Below are 22644 nucleotides of genomic sequence, written 5' to 3'. Positions count from 1 at the left end.
GTAAGACACACACACATTTCCCCTTACTTTTTAGGAGGGAAATGTGAGTCTTATAGAGCAAAAAATACAGTATTTTCCATTTTTATATTGTCATATTATTCGGTGAACTGAGACCTGCAGGTTTGGGGCGGTATACAATTTTAATAAATCATCATCATCATCATCACTGATCTTGGGAGTTTTAAAAATTATTGGTCAGGCTTGCCGAAGACTCAGACAGAGCTGCAACAGGTAGGCTCTTTAATTCTCAAGGTTGTGGGTTTGAGCAAACGATTCCTGCATTGCAAGGGGTTGCAGAATAGATTATCTAGAAAGGTTCCTTCCTAACTAAACAGTTCTCTCCCATCTCCTCCGAGTGTCCTGTTTCTCCAGGGACAGTCCCGGAATGACAGAAGCTGGTTTCTCTTCTGCCATCAAATGGCGGATGAGTTTCATGAATTAAATCAAAGCCGCACCTGATATTCAGTACCGGATTTACGTATATGCTAAACAAGCTCTAGCTTAGGGCCTCACTCTCTTGGGGGGAGAGCACAAAATATGGTCTGAAGCTCAACATCAAAAAAACGAAGATCATGGCCACTGGTCCCATCACCTCCTGGCAAATAGAAGGGGAAGAAATGGAGGTAGTGAGAGATTTTACTTTCTTGAGCTCAATGATCACTGCAGATGGTGACAGCAGCCACGAAATTAAAAGACGCCTGCTTCTTGGGAGAAGGGCAATGACAGGCCTAGACAGCATCTTGAGAAGTAGAGACATCACCTTGCCAACAAAGGTTCGTATAGTTCAAGCTCTGGTTTTCCCAGTAGTGATGTATGGAAGTGAGAGCTGGACCATAAAGAAGGCTGATCGCCGAAGAATTGATGCTTTTGAATTCTGGTGCTGGAGGAGACTCTTGAGAGTCCCATGGACTGCAGGAAGATCAAACCTCTCCATACTGAAGGAAATCAACCCTGAGTGCTCACTGGAAGGACAGATTGTGAAGCTGAGGCTCCAGTACTTTGGCCACCTCATGAGAAGAGAAGACTCCCTGGAGAAGACCCTGATGTTGGGAAAGATGGAGGGCACAAGGAGAAGGGGACGGCAGAGGACGAGATGGTTGGATAGTGTTTTCGAGGTTACCAGCATGAGTTTGACCAAACTGCGGGAGGCAGTGGAGGACAGAGGTGCCTGGCGTTCTCTGGTCCAGGGGGTCACGAAGAGTCGGACACGACTAAACGACTAAACAACAACAACAACAACTCTTGGGGGGCCCAGAAAAATTAAAGGGGAAAAACTGGATGCACACTTCCAAAATACAAGATAAAAAACCAATAAAATAAAACCTACATACAGTGTTTTGTGTTCTGTAGGCTCCTCGGATGTAAGTCATGGGCCCTGCCTGCTCCCTAAAATATCACTGGTTTGCTCCTTTCTATATATAGGGTGCCGACATTCTGAACGTGCAAATGGCTTTTACACGTATTTAAGATATAGGGGAGAAGAGAGAAATGTGAGCATAGGGGGCGTGATTAGAATACACAGTTGATAAATGAATGAAAGCGTAGAAGGGGAGGAAGGGAAGTCGATGGTTGTGAATGTTATGGATGTATTTATTGAAATGCGAAAAATTGTCATGGAAAAATATAAATCAGGTGTAGGCAAACTCCAGCGCCCCAGATGTTTGGGACTACGCTTCCCATCATCCCTGACCACTGGTCCTGTTAGCTAGGGATGATGGGAATTGTAGTCCCAAACAGGCCAGAGTTTGCCTATGCCTGGTATAAATAATAATAATAATAATAATAATAATAATAATAATAATAATAATAAGTGCCTTGGAAAGCACATTTAGAGGGCACAAGGTGCAGAACCTAGGGGGCCTGTTGCTGCGGATAAACACATCGATTCTTTCTCAAATTCCTCCCCAGGGATTTCTCCGAAAAAGCCAGACATGGACAAGTCTCCCTTCAACAGTCCGTCTCCGCAAGATACTTCACCCCGGCTGAGCAGTTTTACACAACACCACCGTCCCGTCATCGCCGTACACAGCGGTAGGTCAGGGGTCGCCAAGGAAGGGGGCAAAATAAGGCAGGAGAATTCTCCCTGAAGCTGGAATGTGTCACTTTGGGTTCATGTGTCTGTGTTGCAGGGAAGCCGCCACATTTTGAAACTCCCTCGCAAGCAGAAAAGTAGCAGTGAGTCCTTGCACTGCTAGCTTTCTGCTTGCAGAGACTCTCAATATATACCGCATTTTTCGCTCTATAAGGCGCACCAGACCCCAAGACGCACCTAGTTTTTGGAGGAGGAAAGCAAGAAAAAAAATATTCTGAATCTCAGAAGCCAGAACAGCAAGAGGGATCTCTGCGCAGTGAAAGCAGCAATCCCTCTTACTGTTCTGGCTTCTGGGATAGCTGCGCAGCCTGCATTCGCTCCGTAAGACGCACACACATTTCCCCTTACTTTTTAGGAGGGAAAAAGGGAGTCTTATAGAGCGAAAAATACGGTATGTGATTCCTCAGTCCCAGCCGTCCAAATTGGCACAGCCCACCTCTTATTTTTTGACTCAAGTTGCTTCAGGCACAACTTTTGAAAGCCTTTCCTTTCTCCTAAGGACTTTCTCTCCCTTGTTTCTGCTAGGGCGCTCTGAGCATCCATTCTTTTCTGCAGCAAACTGCAATGTGATTCCCAGCTGATAAATTGAATAAACGTAATTTAATAAAAGTAGCATTTCCTACTGTGCATGGCGGGGAGGAGAAGAGATGCTCCATCTTTGACCAGGAATGAGGGGAAACACCTATGGCCCCCACCCAGTTGCCATGTGTCCTCTTTTCCCAGGACATGCCCTCCTTTTGAGGATTAAAATATCCGGGCGGATTTTTAAAAAATTGACTTTCCCAAGGAGACCGGGGAGCAGGGAGGCGAGGTTGTAGTGGGAAAGAAGGCCAGGGCGGTGGTCTCCGCAAAGGCATGCTGGGCGGGGGTCCAGGGGTATCGCGGCAAGGCCAGCCACCCAGTCTCCTCTCTACCTGACAAGACAGTAGTACTGTTTTGGGGGGACAGGAGGCGGGCAGAATTCCCTGGTCCTGAATGGGGTAACTGTGCCCCCAAGGACCAGGTGCACAGCCTGGGAGTCATTTTGGACTCACAGCTGTCCATGGAGGCGCAGGTCAATTCTGTGTCCAGGGCAGCTCCATCTGGTATGCAGGATGAGACCCTCCCTGCCCACACTGTCTGGCCAGAGTGGTGCATGCTCTGGTTATCTCCCGCCTGGACTACTGCCATGCGCTCTATATGGGGCTCCCTTTGAAGGTGACCTGGAAACTACAACTAATCCAGAATGCGGCAGCCAGACTGGGGACTGGGAGTGGAGACCACATAACACCGGTCCTGAAAGACCTTCATTGGCTCCCAGGACGTTTCCGAGCACAATTCAAAGTATTGGTGCTGACCTTTAAAGCCCTAAACGGCCTCGGTCCAGTATACCTGAAGGAGCGTCTCCACTCCCATCGTTCAGCCCGGACACTGAGGTCCAGCTTTGAAGGCCTTCTGGCGGTTCCCTCCCTGCGAGAAGCCAAGTTACAGGGAACCAGGCAGAGGGCCTTCTCGGTGGTGGCGCCCGCCCTGTGGAACGCCCTCCCACCAGATGTCAAAGAGAACAACAACTACCAGACTTTTAGAAGACATCTGAAGGCAGCCCTGTTTAGGGAAGCTTTTTAATGTTTGATGTATTACAGTATTTTAATATTTTTTTGGAAGCCACCCAGAGTGGCTGGGGAAGCCCAGCCAGATGGGCTGGGTATAAATAATAAATTATTATTATTATTATTATTATTATTATTATTATTATTATTATTATTATTCTCTGTCGCCCCCTGCAGGTATCGCCCGAAGCCCTCACCCTTCCTCCGCGCTACATTTCCCCACCACCTCAATCCTACCCCAGACAGCGTCCACTTACTTCCAACACACAGCCATACGGTACCCACCGCACCTTAACCCTCAGGACCCTCTGAAAGACCTCGTCTCGCTGGCCTGCGACCCGTCCAATCAACAGCCGGGACCGGTAAGGAACCGCGTATCTCGTCCCCGTGTGGTTTTGGGGTTCGGGGGAAGTCCTGGGACTTGGTGATCTCGCTCAACTCACTCTTCTCAAGGCCCCCGTAGATACCGCGCGGCTGCCCCTCTCCCCTGCGTGGTTTTTCCTCACCCTCTTGAGGACTAGCGGATTGTTCGGGCTGTGGCAGTTTCCGAGCGACACATGCCGACCGTGTATAGAAATGCGCGTTACGCAAGGCTGAAACTTCCCAAACCTTTTGGAGGTCCCAGGCCGTAAGGCGGTTAGATTGGTCTCAACTAGGGGCAGGGCCTTTTCAGTACTGGCCCCGACTTGGTGGAACAAGAGACTAGGGCCTTGCAGGACTTGACATCTTTCCGCAGGGCCTGCAAGACGGAGCTGTTCCGCCTGGTTTGGACTCAGTCTGACCCTTATGTTTCGCTCCCCTTACGGTTTTGATCTATGGGCTACTTTTAAAATGAGGCTGCATCTTAAATTGCATTTTAACCTGTATTTTAAATTGTGGGGGTTTTTTACCATATTTTTCGCTCTATAAGACGCACCAGACCACAAGACGCACCTAGTTTTTGGAGGAGGAAAACAAGAAAAAAAAATATTCTGAATCTCAGAAGCCAGAACACCAAGAGGGATCGCTGCGCAGCGAAAGCAGCAATCCCTCTTGCTGTTCTGGCTTCTGGGATAGCTGCGCAGCCTGCATTTGCTCCATAAGACGCACACACATTCCCCCTTACTTTTTAGGAGGGAAAAAGTGAGTTTTATAGAGCAAAAAATATGGTAATTATTATTATGTTTTTACTGTAATTTTGATGGTGTTAGCCGCCCTGAGCCCAGCTCTGGCTGGGAAGGGCAGGGTATAAATAAAATTTATTATTATTATTCTTAAAAGGGAGCTGTCTGTGCGTCGGGACAGGCTGTGTCAATGGCGAAAAAGGAGACTCGCTTGCTTGTGTTGGGGCACACAGATATCTTAAGGGGGGCGACAGCAGCACTCCCGAGACTTCCCTTCGTCTGGCAGGGGGCAGCTTTGGAGTTTCCCATAATTCTCCGGGACTCTTGCTGCGTTTTGGGCGTATGACACCTTGTTCCAGGATGTAATACAGTGATTCAGTGTGTCGTGGCACCCTGGGGTGCCGCTGGCAACAAGGAAGGGTGTTCAAAAAAAGTTGAGGGGCTGCCAGCTCTGCAGGCAAGGGGGAGGGACATAACTGGGCTCCTGAGCCCCACAGGGGTGCCACAGAAATAATGCTGTGGGTCAAGGGAGCCGCGGCTTAGAATCTACAACACGGAAAGCACGACACACAAGGAAAGGGGAACTAGGAGGGCAGAGGAAAAAGTCAAGCTCGGGAACCGGTTCTTAAACAGGGGATTGTTATAAGGACCAGCGGGTGTGAGAAAGGGGGGCATTGCTTAGACAGAAGGTGGGATAGATCAGGGGTTGGCAAGGCTTAGTCCATCAGCTTAAAGGTAAAGGGACCCCTGACCATTAGGTCCAGTCGTGGCCGACTCTGGGGTTGCGGCGCTCATCTCGCTTTACTGGTCGAGGGAGCCGGCGTACAGCTTCCAGGTCATGTGGCCAGCAGGACTAAGCCGCTTCTGGCGAACCACAGCAGCCCACGGAAACACCATTTACCTTCCCACCAGAGTGGTACCTATTTATTTACTTGCACTTTGACATGCTTTCGAACTGCTAGGTTGGCAGGAGCAGGGACTGAGCAACGGGAGCTCACCCCGTCATTGCGGGGATTCGAACCGCCGACCTTCTGATCGGCAAGTCCTAGGCTCTGTGGTTTAACCCACAGCGCCACCCGCGTCCCTTCAGTCCATCAGCTTAGTTTGCCATTATTCTCTGGTAGGGACTTTATCTTCTTTCCGTCTCTGGGCTAGTAACATTTGTGCGGCAGTAGTTGCATAGCCAGATTACCGTCTTCCGAAGCAACTCCTCTGTTCCGAACTTAAAAACGGAGAGCGTAATGTTGGTGGCCAACAAAAGAGATCTCAAGGCAAATCTTTAAAAATGTAGTATAAACACCAGCAACTGGGAAACACTAGCCTGCGAGCGCTCCAACTGGAGAACAGCCTTTCCCAAAGGTGTCGTGGGCTTTGGAGACACTCGAACTCAGGACAAGAGGGAGAAACGTGCTAAGAGGAAGGCAGGCTTGGCAAACCCTCACCGGGATCAACTCCCACCTGGAAACCTATGTCCCCACTGTGGAAGGACGTGGGGATCCAGAATTGGCCTCCACAGTCACTTACGGACTCACTGCTAAGACCGTGTTTATGGAAGGCAATCGGCTATGACGGATCGCCGAAAGAAGAAGTAGAAAGTTTGGGTTCGATCGCAGTGAGATGGGGCAGCGGCACAGCGTCTTACGAGAGGGGGAAAGCCAGAGGGAGATTTTGGACTGCTTTGAAGCTGGGAATCTCCAGCAGTCTCCGAATCAAACGCTCCCTGCCTTCTGCAACCATCACACAAACACACACACATACAGACGGGTCTGGCCGTCGATATGCATAACATATAAAGGCATCTTTGATGTGCATCTCGCTTTGCTGCAAGGCCGCTCTCCGCCCTGGTGGGCTCCCAGCTCCGTCACCAGCAGGTGGTCCCATCAAAGAGGTACATACCTACTGCTCAGGCTGCCTGCAGGGCAGCTGAGGGGGTGTGAATAGAGGAGGTCTGACCCCCCACCTCCCAAAAACACACACTGCATTTACGAGCCAACGTTACCTGTGAAAAAACCTTTGTTGATTAGTCATTTAGTCGTGTCTGCCTCTTTGTGACCCCCTGGACCAGAGCACACCAGGCCCTCCTGTCTTCCACTGCCTCCCGCAGTTTGGTCAAACTTATGCTGGTCTCTTTGAGAACACTGTCCCACCATCTCGTCCTCTGTCGTCCCCTTCTCCTTGTGCCCTCCATCTTTCCCAACATCAGGGTCTTTTCCAGAGAGTCTTCTCTTCTCCTGAGGTGGCCAAAGTCTTGGAGCCTCAGCTTCAGGATCTGTCATTCCAGTGAGCACTCAGGGCTGATTTCCTTCCGAATGGAGAGGTTGGATCTTTTTGCAGTCCATGGGACTCTCAAGAGTCTCCTCTAGCGCCAGAATTCAAAAGCATCCATTCTTCGGCCATCAGCCTTCTTTATGGCCCAGCTCTCACTTCCATATTTGCTCCTGTTTTATTTCCTTGGGTATCGTCTCTCTGTATAGGGTTGAAGTACGTCTGGGTTTTCCCGGACGTATCCGGAATTCGGCATGTCCAGGGAAAACCAGTCTATGTTTCTGCCTCCCCCCCCCCCATTAAAATACAGTTGTGCCAAACAGAATCTGTTCCGGAAGTCTGAAAATATTCGGCGACCGAGGCACGGCTTCCAATTGGAGCTTTGTGTGCATAATCCGAAGCCGCGCTGGATGTCCGGCTTCTGGAAAACGTTCACGAACCGGAACACTTTTTCTGGTTTGCGGCGTTAGGGAACCAAGGTGTTTGGGAACCAAGGCATTTGAGAACCAAGGCGTTTGGGAACCAAGGCATTTGAGAACCAAGGCGTTTGAGAACCAAGGTACCGCTGTATACAGAGGATAAATGTAAAAAGTTAAATTACATTTTGGGGTTTGGATCAATAGTCAAATGGTGGGTTTTATTCTAATCGCTCCGCTTAAAAACCTTGCAACTTTTGCTATCTATCGCCTGTTCCTCTTGATCTGCCGAGGGAATGGAGACTGTAACAGTGGTTGGGCGACCCGGAATGGACAATAAAAGAGGGGTGATAATTTTGCTCCTCAAATCTTTGTAAAGATTGCAGGCTGGAAGGACATGAGCCGCCGATTCACGACTGCCATCTCCACAGGGACATAGGCTTTTTTCCCACTGGGGTTTTTTGGAATCGTCCCTCGAGTATATTCAGTATATTCAGTCTTGCGAGAGTCAAAGCGCGTCTATATTTTGGAATTATTAAGTTATGCAAACAGGGCGGCCAAGAGTCAAAATGTCTAGGTGGGGAATAAGTCGTACTGTGGCAGAATTTCCTTATTGTGGCCGAGTTGTTCTGTCGCTCGATATCGTTTAATTAAATTGCTTGCTTTACTAAAACCCAGCGTGAGTAGCCGTCGTGGGGATAAACCACAGGAGTGAAGTTTTGGGTAAACTATTTTAGTCCCGGCGCTCTCTTGCGACTCTAGAGGTAGTAGACCAGACAGATCTGTATGTGTGTTTGTGAGAAAGTCCATGTAAGAAACTAGCCTACTGCATAAATTTGCATTTGGCGCCCCGCCCATTTTGCCTCTGGCCCCGCCCACTAGCGGCATGTGGTTTCCCCCTGCCCTTCTCATAAATATGGGGGGGGTCCACAGATCACTCCCCTCCCTCGGTCTTTATTCCAGCTTTTGCAACTTCTCCCTACTGATCCTAAAATAAAATGATAAAATAAAATAAAATGATAAAATAAAATAAAATGATAAAATAAAATAAAATTTTCAAATGCCACAAACCAAAGGTCAACAGTCCAGCTATAGCCCTATGCCTAAATTCCACCACCATCACCTAATAATAATAATAATAATAATAATAATAATATTTATACCTCACCCATCTGGCTGGGCTTCCCCAGCCACTCTGGGCAGCTCCCAACAAAAATATAAAAGCACGATAAAATATCAAGCATTAAAAACTTCCCTAAACAGCACTGCCTTCAGATGTCATCTAAAAGTCAGATCGTGGTTTATTTCCTTGACATCTGAACGGAGGGCACCACCACCGAGAAGGCCCTCTGCCTGGATCCCCGTAACTTGGCTTCTCGCAGGGAGGGAACCGCCAGAAGGTCCTCGGAGCTGGACCTCAGTGTCTGAGCTGAACAATGAGGGTGGAGATGCTCCTTCAGGTATACTGGGCCGTTTAGGGCTTTCAGGGTCAGCACCAACCTTTTGAATTGTGCTCAGAAACGTTCTGGGAGCCAATGTAGGTCTTTCAGGACCGGTGTTCTATGGTCTCCACTCCCAGTCCCCAGTCTGGCTGCCACATTCTGGATTAATTGCAGTTTCCGGGTCACCTTCCAAAGTAGCCCCACATAGAGCGCATTGCAGTAGTCCAAGCGGGAGATAACCAGAGCATTCACCACTCTGGCCAGACAGTCCACAGGCAGGTAGGGTCTCATCCTGCGTACCAGACGGAGCTGCCCTGGACACAGAGTTGACCTGCACCTCCATGGACAGCTGGGAGTCCAGAATGACTCCCAGGCTGCGCACCTGGTCCTTCAGGGGCACAGTCACCCCATTCAGGACCAGGGAGTCCCCCACACCTGCCCGCCCCCTGTCCCCCCGAAACAGTCCTTCTGTCTTGTCAGGATTCAACCTCAATCCGTTAGCCGCCATCCATCCTCCAACCGCCACCAGGCACTCACACAGGACCTTCACTGGTTCTGATTTGAAAGAGAGGTGTTCTACCTCGAAAGACCCACTGCGGGGTTGGGGGGTCACAAATGGGGATGCCGAGTTGAGCTGGCCGAGGTGCCCGTGTTCCCCAATCCCGCCCGGCCGCCGTCCCCGTTTTTTCTAAGTGGGGGGGTTCTCCACCGGGGCGGCTCTTATGAGGGCTCTGTTAACCAGCTTTGTGTCTCTTCTTTTGTTTTCCATCTTGTGTCCCCCCCTAGTTAAATGGAGGTGGACAAGTGAAGGTACCCGGGCATTACCTTCCCACCCAGATGTTGGCGCCGCCCCCCCCGGGTCTGCCCCGCCTGGCAATCTCACCCGACACCAAACCCATCGCGACAACTTCCGAGGGAGGGACCACTTCGCCGACGTCTCCCAGTAAGCAAGCCTCAAAAACGCCCCCCCCAAAAAAACCCGATCCCGACTCCTGCCCGCCCGCCCCCTCCCAAATGCCCCAGCAGCCATGCCCAATTCCACCCACCTCCCCCAAATCCAGACATGCTCACGGACCGCAGTCTAGCGTTTTCATTTTTCGGAGAGGGGTGGGACTTGGAGCGTGGCAGCGTTTTTCATAGGAGGGGGTTGTTTGTTTGTTTTCAGGGGCAGCGGCGGCAGCAGTGGGGGAGACCTGGGTTCGAAACAGCGGCAGCCCCGATCTGCCAATGGGAAAGGCTTGGGCAAAGGGCCGGTTTAAAATAAGGTTACCAGATTTTTTTCTCAACGAATCACTTTTGAACTTCAATAGGAATGATAGGATTTCGGCAGGGGGCTGATTTGTAAATCCGGGGACTGTCCCCGGGAAACGGGGATGTCTTGTAAACTTAGCAGCAGCCTTTGGCTATGTGCAATAAAACTGACTGACTGACTGACACCTTAGCTTAAAATGCACCTGTGGAAATCAAAACAGTGTCCCTTCTGGTGGTTTGCAACTGAATAGTTTGCGGCTAAATACAGTGGTGCCTCGCAAGACGAAAAGAATCCGTTCCGCGATTCTCTTCGTCTAGCGGTTTTTTCGTCTTGCGAAGCAAGCCCATTGACAGCTTAGCGGATTAGCACTACAGTGGTCTAGCGGCTTCTAGCGATCAGCTGTTAAGCGGCTTATCAGCGGATCAGCTGTTAAGTGGCTTAGCGGCTTAGGAAAAGGGGGGGGGAGCGAAAAAACCCCGCGCTGACTCGCAATATTTTTTCTTCTTGCGAAGCAACCCCATAGGGAAATTCGTTTTGCGAAGAGCCTCCAAAACGGAAAACCCTTTCGTCTAGCGGGCTTTCCGCCTTGCGAGGCGTTCGTCTTGCGGGGCACCACTGTAGAAGCTTTGCAGCTTGTTGATCCGAAACAGCCTCTTGCTGACTCAGATCTAGCCAAAGGAGCATCTGTGTAATGAAGGACTTCCACTGATTAATAATAATAATAATAATAATAATAATAATAATAACCCCCCACCCATCTGGCTGGGTTTCCCCAGCCACACTGGGCAGCTCGCAACAGAATATTAAAAGTAAAGGTAAAGGTACCCCTGCCCGTACGGGCCAGTCGTGTCCGACTCTAAGGTTGTGCGCCCATCTCACTTAAGAGGTCGGGGGCCAGCGCTGTCCGCAGACACTTCCGGGTCACGTGGCCAGCGTGACGAAGCTGCTCTGGCGAGTCGGCACCAGCGCAGCACACCTATTTATCTACTTGCACTTAAGGGTGCTTTCGAACTGCTAGGTGGGCAGGAGCTGGGACCGAAAAACGGGAGCTCACGCCGCCGCGGGGATTCGAACCACCGACCATGCGATCGGCAAGCCCTAGGCACTGAGGTTTTACCCACAGCGCCACCCGCGTCCCCCTAATATTAAAAATACCAAACATTTAAAACTTCCCTAAACAGGGCTGCCTTCAGATGTTTTCTAAAAGTCAGAAAGCTGTTTATTTCCTTGACATCTGATGGAAGGGTGCCACCACCGAGAAGGCCCTCTGCCTGGTTCCCTGTAACCTTGCTTTTCGCAGGGAGGGAACCGCCAGAAGGCCCTCGGAGCTGGACCTGCTAATGTTTTAACCTCCTTACAGTGGTCTCGCATATAAATTATAAACTTTCCCCATTCTTTTTCAAAGTCCTTGTCTTCTTGATTCCTGAGCTTCCCGGTTAATTTTGCCATTTTGGCATCGTCCATCAACTTGGTTTGCCTTCTTCTCTGCTCGGGGTTATCTCTTATTTCCACTTCTGGGCTAATAACATCCTTGCGGCCGGGTATTCTTCTTAAATACCTGTGACCCTTCAGATATTGCCAGACTCTCACCATACCATCCCTATTCTGTCTGAAACCGATGAGAATTGGTGCACAATGACCCTGTTTAATGAATGTTTCTTATAGCTTAAAAACAGAACACAGGTTTTCATCCTTTAACCCAAAAGCTCACACTGGAATGTAAAACAAAACTCACTCAATTCCTCTGCCATGAGCTAGAAATCCCAACACCTTTTTACACAACCAGGCACTGTGATAAAGTCCCTTTTTATTTCCTTAAACAGCTGGAAACAATGGGAAACCACATAATACTTACCGTATTTTTTGCTCTATAAGACTCGCTTTTTCCCTCCTAAAAAGTAAGGGGAAATGTGTGTGCGTCTTATGGAGCGAATGCAGGCTGCGCAGCTATCCCAGAAGCCAGAACAGCAAGAGGGATTGCTGCTTTCGCTGCGCAACGGTCCCTCTTGCTGCTCTGGCTTCTGGGATTCAGAATATTTTTGTTCTTGTTTTCCTCCTCCAAAAACTAGGTGCGTCTTGTGGTCTGGTACATCTTATAGAGCGGAAAATACAGCGTATGAATGATAATTTGAATCCTGCCCAATTGACCGGGTCGCTGCAGCCGCGCTGGGCAGCTTCTGACCCATATAAAACCAGAATAAAACTCAAGTGTTGGAAACTTCCCCATACAGGGCTGTTTTCAAAAAGTCAGATAGTTGTTTATCTCCTTGACATCTGGTGGGAGGAAGTTCCACATGGTGGGCACCACCACAGAGAAGGCCCTCTGTCTGGTTCCCTGCAACCTCGCATCTCGCAGGGAGGGAACGGCCAGAAGGCCCTCGGAGCTGGACCTCAGTGTCCAGGCTGGACAATGGAGGTGGAGACGCTCCTTCAGGTATACTGGACTGAGGCCGTTTAGGGCTTTCAAGGTCAGCACCAACACTTTGAATTGTGCTCAGAAATGTACTGGGAGCCAATGTAGGTCTTTCAAGAGCAGTGTTTCAAGAGCAGAAGTTCCACAGGGCGGGCACCACCACCGAGAAGGCCCTCTGCCTGGTTCCCTGCAACCTCGCTTCTCACAGGGAGGGAACGGCCAGAAGGCCCTCGGGAGATGGACCCAGGTGTCCGGGGTGGAGACGCTCCTTCAGGGATACTGGGCCGTTTAGGGCTTTCAAGGTCGGCACCAACACTTCGAATTGTGCTCGGAAACGTCCGGGGTGCCAATGCACAGTGGCGTAGCGTGGGTTGTCAGCACCCGGGGCAAGGCAAGTAATTTGCACCCCCTAACCCGTGGATTTGCGCCCTCTAACCCGTGGATTTGCACCCCCTAACCCTAACCTCCAGATGTTGCGCCCGGTGCAGCCGGGCCCCCCTGCACCCCCCACGCTACGCCACTGCCAATGCAGGCAATGTTGTGTTTTGAGGCTGAGAGACTGACCTAGATCTGTTTGCTTTGGACCATTTTGGGGAGCCAGGCGGTTAGAAGCTTGTAGTTTTTAAGACGAATTTTGGGTTCCTGAAATTCATTCCGGTTGTACGGATGAAATAATCGCGGGTAGAATTCTGCAGGGGGCGTTGCTAGCATAGGAAATCAGGCAAGGTCTGAGGATCCTTTATCCTGGCACCGAGGAACCTTCACTCGGTTGCAAAACGAGCCTGGCAAATTTTGAACTCTGCCTGGGGCCAGTCACGATCTTTCAGCCTGTCCCACCTCGCAGGGTTGTGTGAGGATGGTAATGAGGAGCACGAACACCACATCGAGCTCTTTGAAAGATAGGGGGGCTTGTTGTTTAGTCGTTTAGTGGTGTCTGCCTCTTCGTGACCCCCTGGACCAGAGCACGCCAGGCCCTCCTGTCTTCCACTGCCTCCCGCAGTTTGGTCAAACTCATGCTGGTAGCTTTGAGAACACCGTCCAACCATCTCGTCCTCCGTCGTCCCCTTCTTCTTGTGCCCTCCGTCTTTCCCAACATCAGGGTCTTTTCCAGGGAGTCTTCTCTTCTCCTGAGGTGGCCAAAGTCTTGGAGCCTCAGCTTCAGGATCTGTCCTTCCAGTGAGCACTCAGGGCTGATTTCCTTAAGAATGGAGAGGTTGGATCTTCTTGCAGTCCATGGGACTCTCAAGAGTCTCCTCCAGCACCAGAATTCAAAAGCATCCATTCTTCGGTGACAGGGGGGCTACGGATGCAATAAAAAAAGGGAGAGATAAAATAAAATTGTAGATTGGCACGCTTAAGAGCCTGGCGGGCAGAGGGGGCAGCAGCAAATATTTCTGCTGTGCCCTCAGGGCAACCGCAAGGACAAGGAAGGAAGGAAGGAAGGAAGGGTGAGTTTGTGTAATGCCCTCCGCAGAGAGAGGCGCCTTCATTATGCAAAGTTTCTCTCGTCGTTTTGTTGTTTTTCTTCCCTTGTTTTTATCTCTACTCCCGCCCACAATTTACTTTGACTATTAATATATATAAATATATTATGAATAGGTTCCCCTTCTTCGTCATTTCGCTCTCTTAATTTCGCCGTCGGCTTTTCTGTTTCTGCGCAGTCCGTCCCTTTCGGCATTCTGCAGCCTCTTAAATGTGTTTGTGGGAAGGAGGTGGGTTGTTGTTTTTCGTTTTAACTGTTTGCTTGTGGTTTTTATTTCGTATTTTGTCCTGTGAGCCGCTCTGAGATTTTGTATGGGGGGGGGCATATAAATTGAAGGAAGGAAAGATGGATGGAAGGAAGGAAGGAAGGAAGGAAGGAAGGAAGGAAGGAAGGAAGGAAAGAGAGGGAGGGAGGGAGGGAGGGAGGGAGGGAGGGAGGGAGGGAGGGAGGGAAAGAAAGAAAGAAAGAAAGAAAGAAAGAAAGAAAGAAAGAAAGAAAGAAAGAAAGAAAGAAAGAAAGAAAGAGGGAGGGAGGGAGAGAGGGAGGGAGGGAAAGAAAGAAAGAGGAAGGAAGGAAGGAGGGAAGGAAGGAAGGAAGGAAGGAAGGAAGGAAGGAAGGAAGGAAGGAAGGAAGGAAGGAAGGAAGGAAGGAAGGAAGGAAAGAGAGGGAGGGAGGGAGGGAGGGAGGGAGGGAGGGAGGGAAGGAAAGAAAGAAAGAAAGAAAGAAAGAAAGAAAGAAAGAAAGAAAGAAAGAAAGAAAGAAAGAAAGAAAGAAAGAAAGAAAGAAAGAGGGAGGGAGGGAGGGAAAGAAAGAGGAAGGAAGGAAGGAAGGAAGGAAGGAAGGAAGGAAGGAAGGAAGGAAGGAAGGAAGGAAGGAAGGAAGGAAGGAAGGAAGGAGGGAAGGAAGGTTATTCCTGGTGGTTTCCCCACGAATGGGTAGGAACTGGTGGTCAGGGGTTTTTTTGCGTTTCTTTTCTAAACCGTGCTGTGTTTCCCCTCCTTCCTCTCCCCCCTCCCTCCTTCCCTTCCTCAGCCTACTCCGCCCCAGGCACACCCCCTGCGAACCGCTTCGTGGGACTAGGACGGGACCCTGGCAGCATCTATCAGGCACAGGTGAGTCCCCCTAACTCTTCCTCGGGGTCACGGCGATGGAGGAATTCCTCTTCTCGGACCAGGGTTGGGGGAGACCTGCGGACCTCCGAAGGTGACCGGACCCTTTGCTTTCTCCGTCCTCCCGCAGCCAGCTTGACCAGTAAGTGGTCAAGGATTGTGGCCAGCGGCGTAGGAAGGGGGGTCGGTCTGCCCCAGGTGCCACCATGGAGGGGGTGACAAATTATCAAGGAACAATTACTGCCCTACTAGGGCGGTTCATAGGGACGCGGGTGGCGCTGTGGGTTAAACCACAGAGCCTAGGGCTTGCTGATCAAAAGGTCAGCGGTTCGAATCCCCACAATGACGGGGTGAGCTCCCATTGCTCGGTCCCTGCTCCTGCCAACCTAGCAGCTCGAAAGCACCTCAAAGTGCAAGTAGATCAATAGGTACCACTCTGGCAGGAAGGTAAACGGCGTTTCCGTGCGCTGCTCTGGTTCGCCAGAAGCGGCTTAGTCCTGCTGGCCACATGAACTGGAAGCTGGACGCCGGCTCCCTCGGCCCCTAAAGTGAGATGAGCGCCGCAACCCCAGAGTCGGCCACAACTGGACCTAATGGTCAGGGTTCCCTTTACCTTTAGGGCGGTTCATAAAAAAACTTTCTTTTTTAAATGCCTGCTCCAAAGGTCTTATCTTACTACACTAGGGATTATCTAGCTCAGGCATAGGCAAACTCCGGCCCTCCAGGTGTTTGGGACTACAATTCCCATTATCCCTGACCACTGGTCCTGTTAGCTAGGGATGATGGGAGTTGTAGTCCCAGACATCTGGAGGGCTGGAGTTTGCCTATGCCTGATATAGCTATTTGTCAACCGCTCCATTTCAGCAAATTCTTGTAGTTTGTTATGCCCATCCAGATTATTGTTGGGGCTTCTTGTTCCTTCCACCCCTTTGCCACCAAAGGAAATTCCAACGAAATTATCAGGGGAAACTTTCTGGCAGTAAGAGCTATTCCGCCGTGGGATGAAAGACCTTCCTTGGAGGTCTTTAAGCAGAGTTCGAATGGCCTTCTGTCAGGGATGCTTTAGCTGAAATTCCTGCACTGAAAAGGGGGTTGGGATGGGTGACCCCTGGGGGTCCCTTTGCAACTCTACAGAAGTACTGTTTTTGGGGGACAGGAGGCGGGAAGGTGTGGGGGATTCCCTGGTCCTGAATGGGGTAACTGTGCCCCTGAAGGACCAGGTGCGCAGCCTGGGGGTCATTTTGGACTCACAGCTGTCCATGGAGGCGCAGGTCAAACAGGGCAGCTGTTTACCAGCTCCACCTGGTACATAGGCTGAGACCCTACCTGCCTGTGGACTGTCTCGCCAGAGTGGTGCATGCTCTGGTTATCTCCCGCTTGGACTACTGCAATGTGCTCTACGTGGGATTACCTTTGAAGGTGACCTGGAAACTACAACTAATCCAGAATGCGGCAGCTAGACTGGTGACTGGGAGCGGCCGCCGGGACCACATAACACCGGTCTTGAAAGACCTACATTGGCTCCCAGTACGTTTCTGAGCACAATTCTGAGCACAAGTTATGGTGCTGACCTTGAAAGCCCTAAACGGCCTCGGTCCAGTATATCTGAAGGAGCGTCTCCACCCCCATCGTTCTGCCCGGACACTGAGGTCCAGCTCCGAGTGCCTTCTGGCGGTTCCCTCACTGCGAGAGGCCAAGTTACAGGGAACCAGGCAGAGGGCCTTCTCGGTGGTGGCACCCGCCCTGTGGAACACCCTCCCATCAGATGTCAAAGCGATAAACACCTACCTGATATTCAGAAGACATCTGAAGGCAGCCCTGTTCAGGGAAGTTTTTAATATGTGACATTTTAGTGTATTTTTCATCTTTGTTGGAAGCCGCCCAGAGTGGCTGGGGAAGCCCAGCCAGATGGGTGGGGTACAAATAATAAATTATTATTATTATTATTATTATTACTTTGATTCTGTGACACAGGCCAGATAGGTAACTTGTGATTCTGAGACATCCAAAGGGAGAAAAAGGCAGAAAGATGAATGCCTTTTTGCAATCCCATTTCACAAACAGACACATTTTGGGTGTGTGCTTTCCCCTCAATTAATAATAATAATAATAATTAATAATAATAATAGATTTTTATTTATACCCCGCCCTTCCCGGTTCAAACACCAGGCTCACAACAAATTTAAAACAATCGTAAAAGCAGCATAAAAACACGAATAACGATAAAATTCAAAGCTCAGGAATCAATTTGAGGAAACCCATCTAATAAGCATTAGATGATTCCCAGGGCTAGCTGGCTGAATTGGTCCTACTTGGGCCAGCGAGGAGGCCAGGGGAGAATTAGCTGTGGGGTCTCAGAGCGGGTGATCTTCATAAAAGGGGAGGGAAATAAAAGATTTGACACGTGTTTGGTCGGGTGAACGAAGAAGCGATCTGTGTGACCTTTTTCTCCCTCTGCAAAATCTTCTCCCTTTGTCAGGCGGGGAGACGGGGGTCAGATCCACTCGGTCGGCCCGCAAATCTCTCTTTTCACGCACGATTCTCCGTGCCGCAGTTGCAATGTCCCAGAGGGCATATATGGGTCTGCGAGTGTGTTTTGTGGGGGGGGGGATTGCGGGGGGAATTGACTGCAGAGGAGAGGCAGTGCGGAGACTGCGTGTGTCTGGCTAGGAGAGGAGGAGCGCGGAGGGGAAATCGCTCTCGCCAGCCGAGATCTGCTGAATCTGCAAAAAAAAAAAAAAGAGGGGAGGGGAAAAAAGCTTGTTAGACGCAGTAGGAATTATGGCGCAGCCTCTCTCTCCACGCACAAACACCTCCAGCCAAGATGGCTTGCGGGTCGTGGAATCGTAGAGCGATAAGGGAACCCCGGGGTCATCCATTCTAACCCCTGCAATGCAGGAATCTCAGCTAAAGCCAGGGCTGGAGGAGGCCCTAATTTTCTGAAAGGTCATGGGGCCCTTTATATGTCCAGCTGTCCTTTGTCAACAACGAATGGCCACTGTTTTTTGTGTTGAATAAATGCTATATGGTAATTGATGGATTATGGTAAACGGTGTTTCCGTGCGCTGCTCTGGTTCGCCAGAAGCGGCTTAGTCCTGCTGGCCACATGACCCGGAAGCTGTACGCCGGCTCCCTCGGCCAATAAAGCGAGATGAGCGCTGCAACCCCAGAGTCGGCCATGACTGGACCTAATGGTCAGGGGTCCCTTTACCTTTACCTTTAATTGATGGACCTAATAGGTATCTCAAACCATTGGCACATGTGGCCGTGTGACCAGTCCATGCAGAATGTAGGCACCCTATATATAGAAAGGAGCAAACCAGTGATATTTTAGGGAGCAGGCTAGCAGGCGGGGCCCAGGACTTACATCACAGGAGCCTACACAACACAAAACACTGCATGTAGGTTTTATTTTATTTATTTTTTTATCTTCTATTTTGAAAATGTACATCCAGTTTTTTCCCCTTTAAACTTTTTTGTGGCTCATTTTTTGGGGCCCTAAGCTGTAGCTTGTTTAGCTTATACTTAAATCCAGCACTGGTTCACAGCTTTTATTTTACAGTGGTGGCGCTGTGGGTTAAACCACAGAGCCTAGGACTTGCTGATCAGAAGGTCGGCGGTTCGAATCCCCGCAATGACGGGGTGAGCTTGATTTTAAACTTGATTTTAAACTAAAATTTTAAAATGCTGAGTTTCTGGGGAAAGCAGACGCTGGGCTCAGCGCTAAATTTCTGAACCTACTTCTTTCCATCGCAAACATACAAAGAGTGATCATTCCATGCCTGATGCTTTTTATCTTTTTCAGGGAAGTAAAATTCCCTTTCGGGTGGAATTCGCCAACAAAAATTGTGATGGTCTAAGACGCTTCCTGGTTCTTTTGGCAAAAACCCGTCCGCTTATTCCTGCATTGCAGGGAACTGACACAGAATGATCCCCAATATCTCTTTGAAAACTATAATTCTATGTCTGGAATAGCTCAAAAAGTCAAAAAGGCTGTGCTGCCACCTGCTGGCTATTTGCAAAAACTACACGTGGGTGGCGCTGTGGGTTAAACCACAGAGCCTAGGACTTGCCGATCAGAAGGTCGACGGTTCGAATCCCCGCAATGACGGGGTGAGCTCCCGTTGCTCAGTCCCTGCTCCTGCCCACCTAGCAGTTTGAAAGCACACCAGTGCAAGTAGATAAATAGGTACCACTCTGGCGGGAAGGTAAACGGCGTTTCCGTGCGCTGCTCTGGTTCGCCAGAAGCGGCTCAGTCCTGCTGGCCACATGACCCGGAAGCTGTACGCCGGCTCCCTCGGCCAATAAAGCGAGATGAGCGCCGCAACCCCAGAGTCGCCCGTGACTGGACCTAATGGTCAGGGGTCCCTTTACCTTTAATAGGCAAACCGTACTTTGCAGACGACCCCCAAAGTATCTGGCTAGCACTTTTGTTAGATTATATTTGTGATAAATGTTGAAAATCAATAAAAAACAATGTGGTTTTTTTGTGGGGAAAATAATTTTCTCTTCTTTCCCCTTTCTCTTTCTCTCACCTCTTGTCTTCCAGTCCTGGTATTTAGGTTAACTGCAGCTTTCATTTGGACCTTCATCTTCCTCATCCCCTCACCCCTCCTTCCGGGCTTTGGGCTTCCTCCGAGGAGAACGATTCACCCCCACTCCCGACCCCCCCGGTTCAAAACCTTGATGGCAGCGCGGAGAGAGGGGCGACTGCGGACTTGGCTTCGGGAGTCCTTGGCGCCGTGGGAAGAAGGTCCAAACTTTTGCAAAATGTTTTAAAAAAACGAACGGAGCGAAGACTCGCCTGCCCAGCCCGCAACCCCGTCTGACAAGTCTTGGGGGGCCAGAAATAAACACTACTTTGGATAGAGGACGTATCGCGCCTCACGCCCCCCCCCCGCCGGTTCCGTTCTCAAAAGGGATGTTATATGCAAAATGTTCCTGATCTTTTTTCTCCCCTTGGGAGTGAGGGGTGGAAAAGAGAGAGACTAGAGAAAGGGGGGCGTAATTCCTGGCCTGCTGCCACCCCCTCCACCCCCCACTCCGCTCCCCTTTTGTACAACGCCTTCGTTCTCCAGAGAAGACGACGGAGTGCCGCGCACGACGGATCTTCGCGGCACGTCGAGACGGTGGAGGTAGCAAACTCCTCCCGCGATGGAGAAAAGCTGGACACCTTTGCTGCTGCGTCTGTGGCCCCCATCCCTCCCCCCCCTACAAAATAACCTGCACTTGGCTTCCCCGTGGGGGATGTTCCGCCCACGGCACCCACCGCATGACAGGGTGTTTGGTGAGATTTCTTCAGCGGAGGAAGAACGGAGCGCGATTCCGCAACTGCTCTCTTTCCGCCCAGCAAGTGGGATGCGCGTAAAAGCGAGTTCAAAAGATGCCATCTTCTGGAAAGGGGGTGGGACGGGCGGGGAGGGGCGCAAAAGACAGGGTTGGTCTGGCAAAAGGGGCTGTCGGTTGGGGGGGGTAGACCCGAGCTGCGTCCACGCAGGCGGAGCCCAAATGTCGCATGCGCAAAAAAACCCCACAACCCTTCGGAAACTTGAAGGGTTGGCGCGGCACGACTTCTTCCAACACTGGGCAGGGGGTGGGATACGGCCGTATGCTGTGTTTAAACAGCACCCCCACCCCATTTTCCCGCACGGTACCAGAGCTCTGTCTCGAACCCTTGCCTTAAAGTTGGACGCGAGGCCGAGAGAATGGGTTCCCTGCCCGGCCAGCGCAGAGAATTGCCCGCCTGCTCTCTTTACGGGGAGCGGGTTTGCGGCCGGGGCGGGGGTCCGCGTCTCCCCTCGTGCCTCCACCTTTGCCCACCCGCCCGGCAAAACCCCTTAGGAGTGAGGTTTGGGAAAGGTAACGTGCCGGCGGGATTGCGTACATTTGAGGACTGTGTTCGCGGTTGGGAGGGCGAAGGGGCAGTGGCGTAGCGTGGGGGGTGCAGGGGGCCGGCCGCACCGGGCGCAACATCTGGAGGTTAGGGAAATCCACGGGTTAGGGGGCGCAAATCCACGGGTAAGGGGGCGCAAATCCATGGGTTAGGGAGCGCAAATTACTTGCCTTGCCCCGGGTGCTGATAACCCACGCTACGCCACTGCAAAGGGGGCTTGCGGGGGGATGTGAGCGAGCTGGTGACCTCCCCCCTCCCCGTTCTCCCTGCAAAACGCCCCCCCCGGCCCTTGTGTACAAAGAGCTATGCATGTTATAGTTAAACCAGCTATGTCGGGGGGGTGGCGTGTGTGGCGGCAAGGCCGGGGATGGGACTGCTGATGCGGATTGCACATTATTAATGTTGTAGGAAATGCACTTTCAAAAGGAGAAAGGAAGGTGGGGGCGGGAGGGGGAGTTCACAGGAGGGGGGGACGAGGCGAAGAAGGCTGTCTCCCCCGTAGTGCTTTTTTGTTATCCTTTGAGGGGGGCTGTGAAGAGGAGACCACCAGGGAGGCACAGAACGGGGCCTTATCAGAGCGAGTCTTTCAGGACAAAATATTTAAATCCAGCAGACGGGTGGGGAGGCGATACCTTATCCCACAGTTGCCCCCCTCCCTCTAGGACTCAATTTATCCTTTTCCTCCCCACTCCCGCCCCCCCCCCGCAAGCCCCAGACGGTGGAGCCCAGAAGCCATCTCTGACTGGTACAAGTGCCTACATTTTAACGCGCCAGTCCTCCTCGCCGGGTTACGGAGAAAGCGGCGACAACCGCGGGCGCGGGGCCCGATCCGAGCTGAACTTGTAGTGCTCCGAGAGAGCATCATTTCAATAACGCCTCACGCCCCAACCACCACCCTTTTTTTCCTAGCGAACACCAAAGCTTTAAAACACCACGGACCTGATCTCAACCCGTCGTTCGCAGAACCGTAGAATTGCTTAGCTAGGAGCGGGTCGCCCCCTTTTCCCAGGGTCTCTGAGTCCAACCCGCTGCAACGCAGACTTCACAACGGAAGCATCCATGACAGAGGGCCGTGCAAGAGTCCATGAGGCGCTGCTGATGCCAGATTTTTCTGCAAAGTCTGGGGAGCACCCCCTTCGCTTCAGACGGGTCCTTCTCCTCTTCAGCGAAAGCGTAGATCCTTCGAAACGACCCCAGAGAGTTTCCCTCTGTGTGTTCAAAAGCGATCGATTCTGCAAGGAGGGACGTGTGAGGTGCAGAGGACATTGCAGCCCTCATGCAGCAGCGATCCGTCCAAGCAGACCAGTTGGAACGACCACATGGCGCGCCGAGAAAGGAGAAGGAAGTTTCGGAAGCCGTGAACCGTGGTCCGTAGTCGCTGGGAGTTTGGGAACATCTGCTAGGCTGCATTCTCCCTGCCTGTGCTCTCCAAACTATAGTTTCCGGCGTTCGTTGGGGGAGAAGCCATGGCAGTTGCCCAAGTGGTACAAAAGAGGTGGATGTTTTTGCTCTCTAGATGTGCCAGGAAGAACCCAGATGACATTTTGATCCAGAATCTCTTGCAGCTTTCCACCGCCAGCCCCAGAG

General features: G+C 51.1%; 1 protein-coding gene across 4 annotated transcripts in view; it reads left to right on the top strand.

The window, feature by feature from the left end:
- NFIC (nuclear factor I C) overlaps nt 1-21080 on the top strand; it is a 102629-nt gene extending 81549 nt beyond the window's left edge. For 3 of the 4 annotated variants that reach the window (XM_081895662.1, XM_081895660.1, XM_081895661.1), the window contains exons 7-11: nt 1909-2031; nt 3859-4043; nt 9694-9850; nt 15088-15167; nt 19714-21080. In XM_081895662.1, coding sequence (XP_081751788.1) covers nt 1909-2031; nt 3859-4043; nt 9694-9850; nt 15088-15167; nt 19714-19731 — 563 coding nt within the window. In that variant the 3' untranslated portion in view covers nt 19732-21080. The remainder of the gene's footprint in view (nt 1-1908; nt 2032-3858; nt 4044-9693; nt 9851-15087; nt 15168-19713) is intronic. The other variant, XM_081895663.1, reaches the window with a different exon arrangement.
- Nucleotides 21081-22644: the final 1564 nt, after the last annotated feature.

This window comes from Podarcis melisellensis (genome assembly GCF_964234715.1).
Source record: "Podarcis melisellensis genome assembly, chromosome: 18".
NCBI lineage: Eukaryota > Metazoa > Chordata > Lepidosauria > Squamata > Lacertidae > Podarcis > Podarcis melisellensis.
Note: the sequence above shows the minus strand (reverse complement) of the source record. Positions and strands in the feature narration are given on the sequence as shown.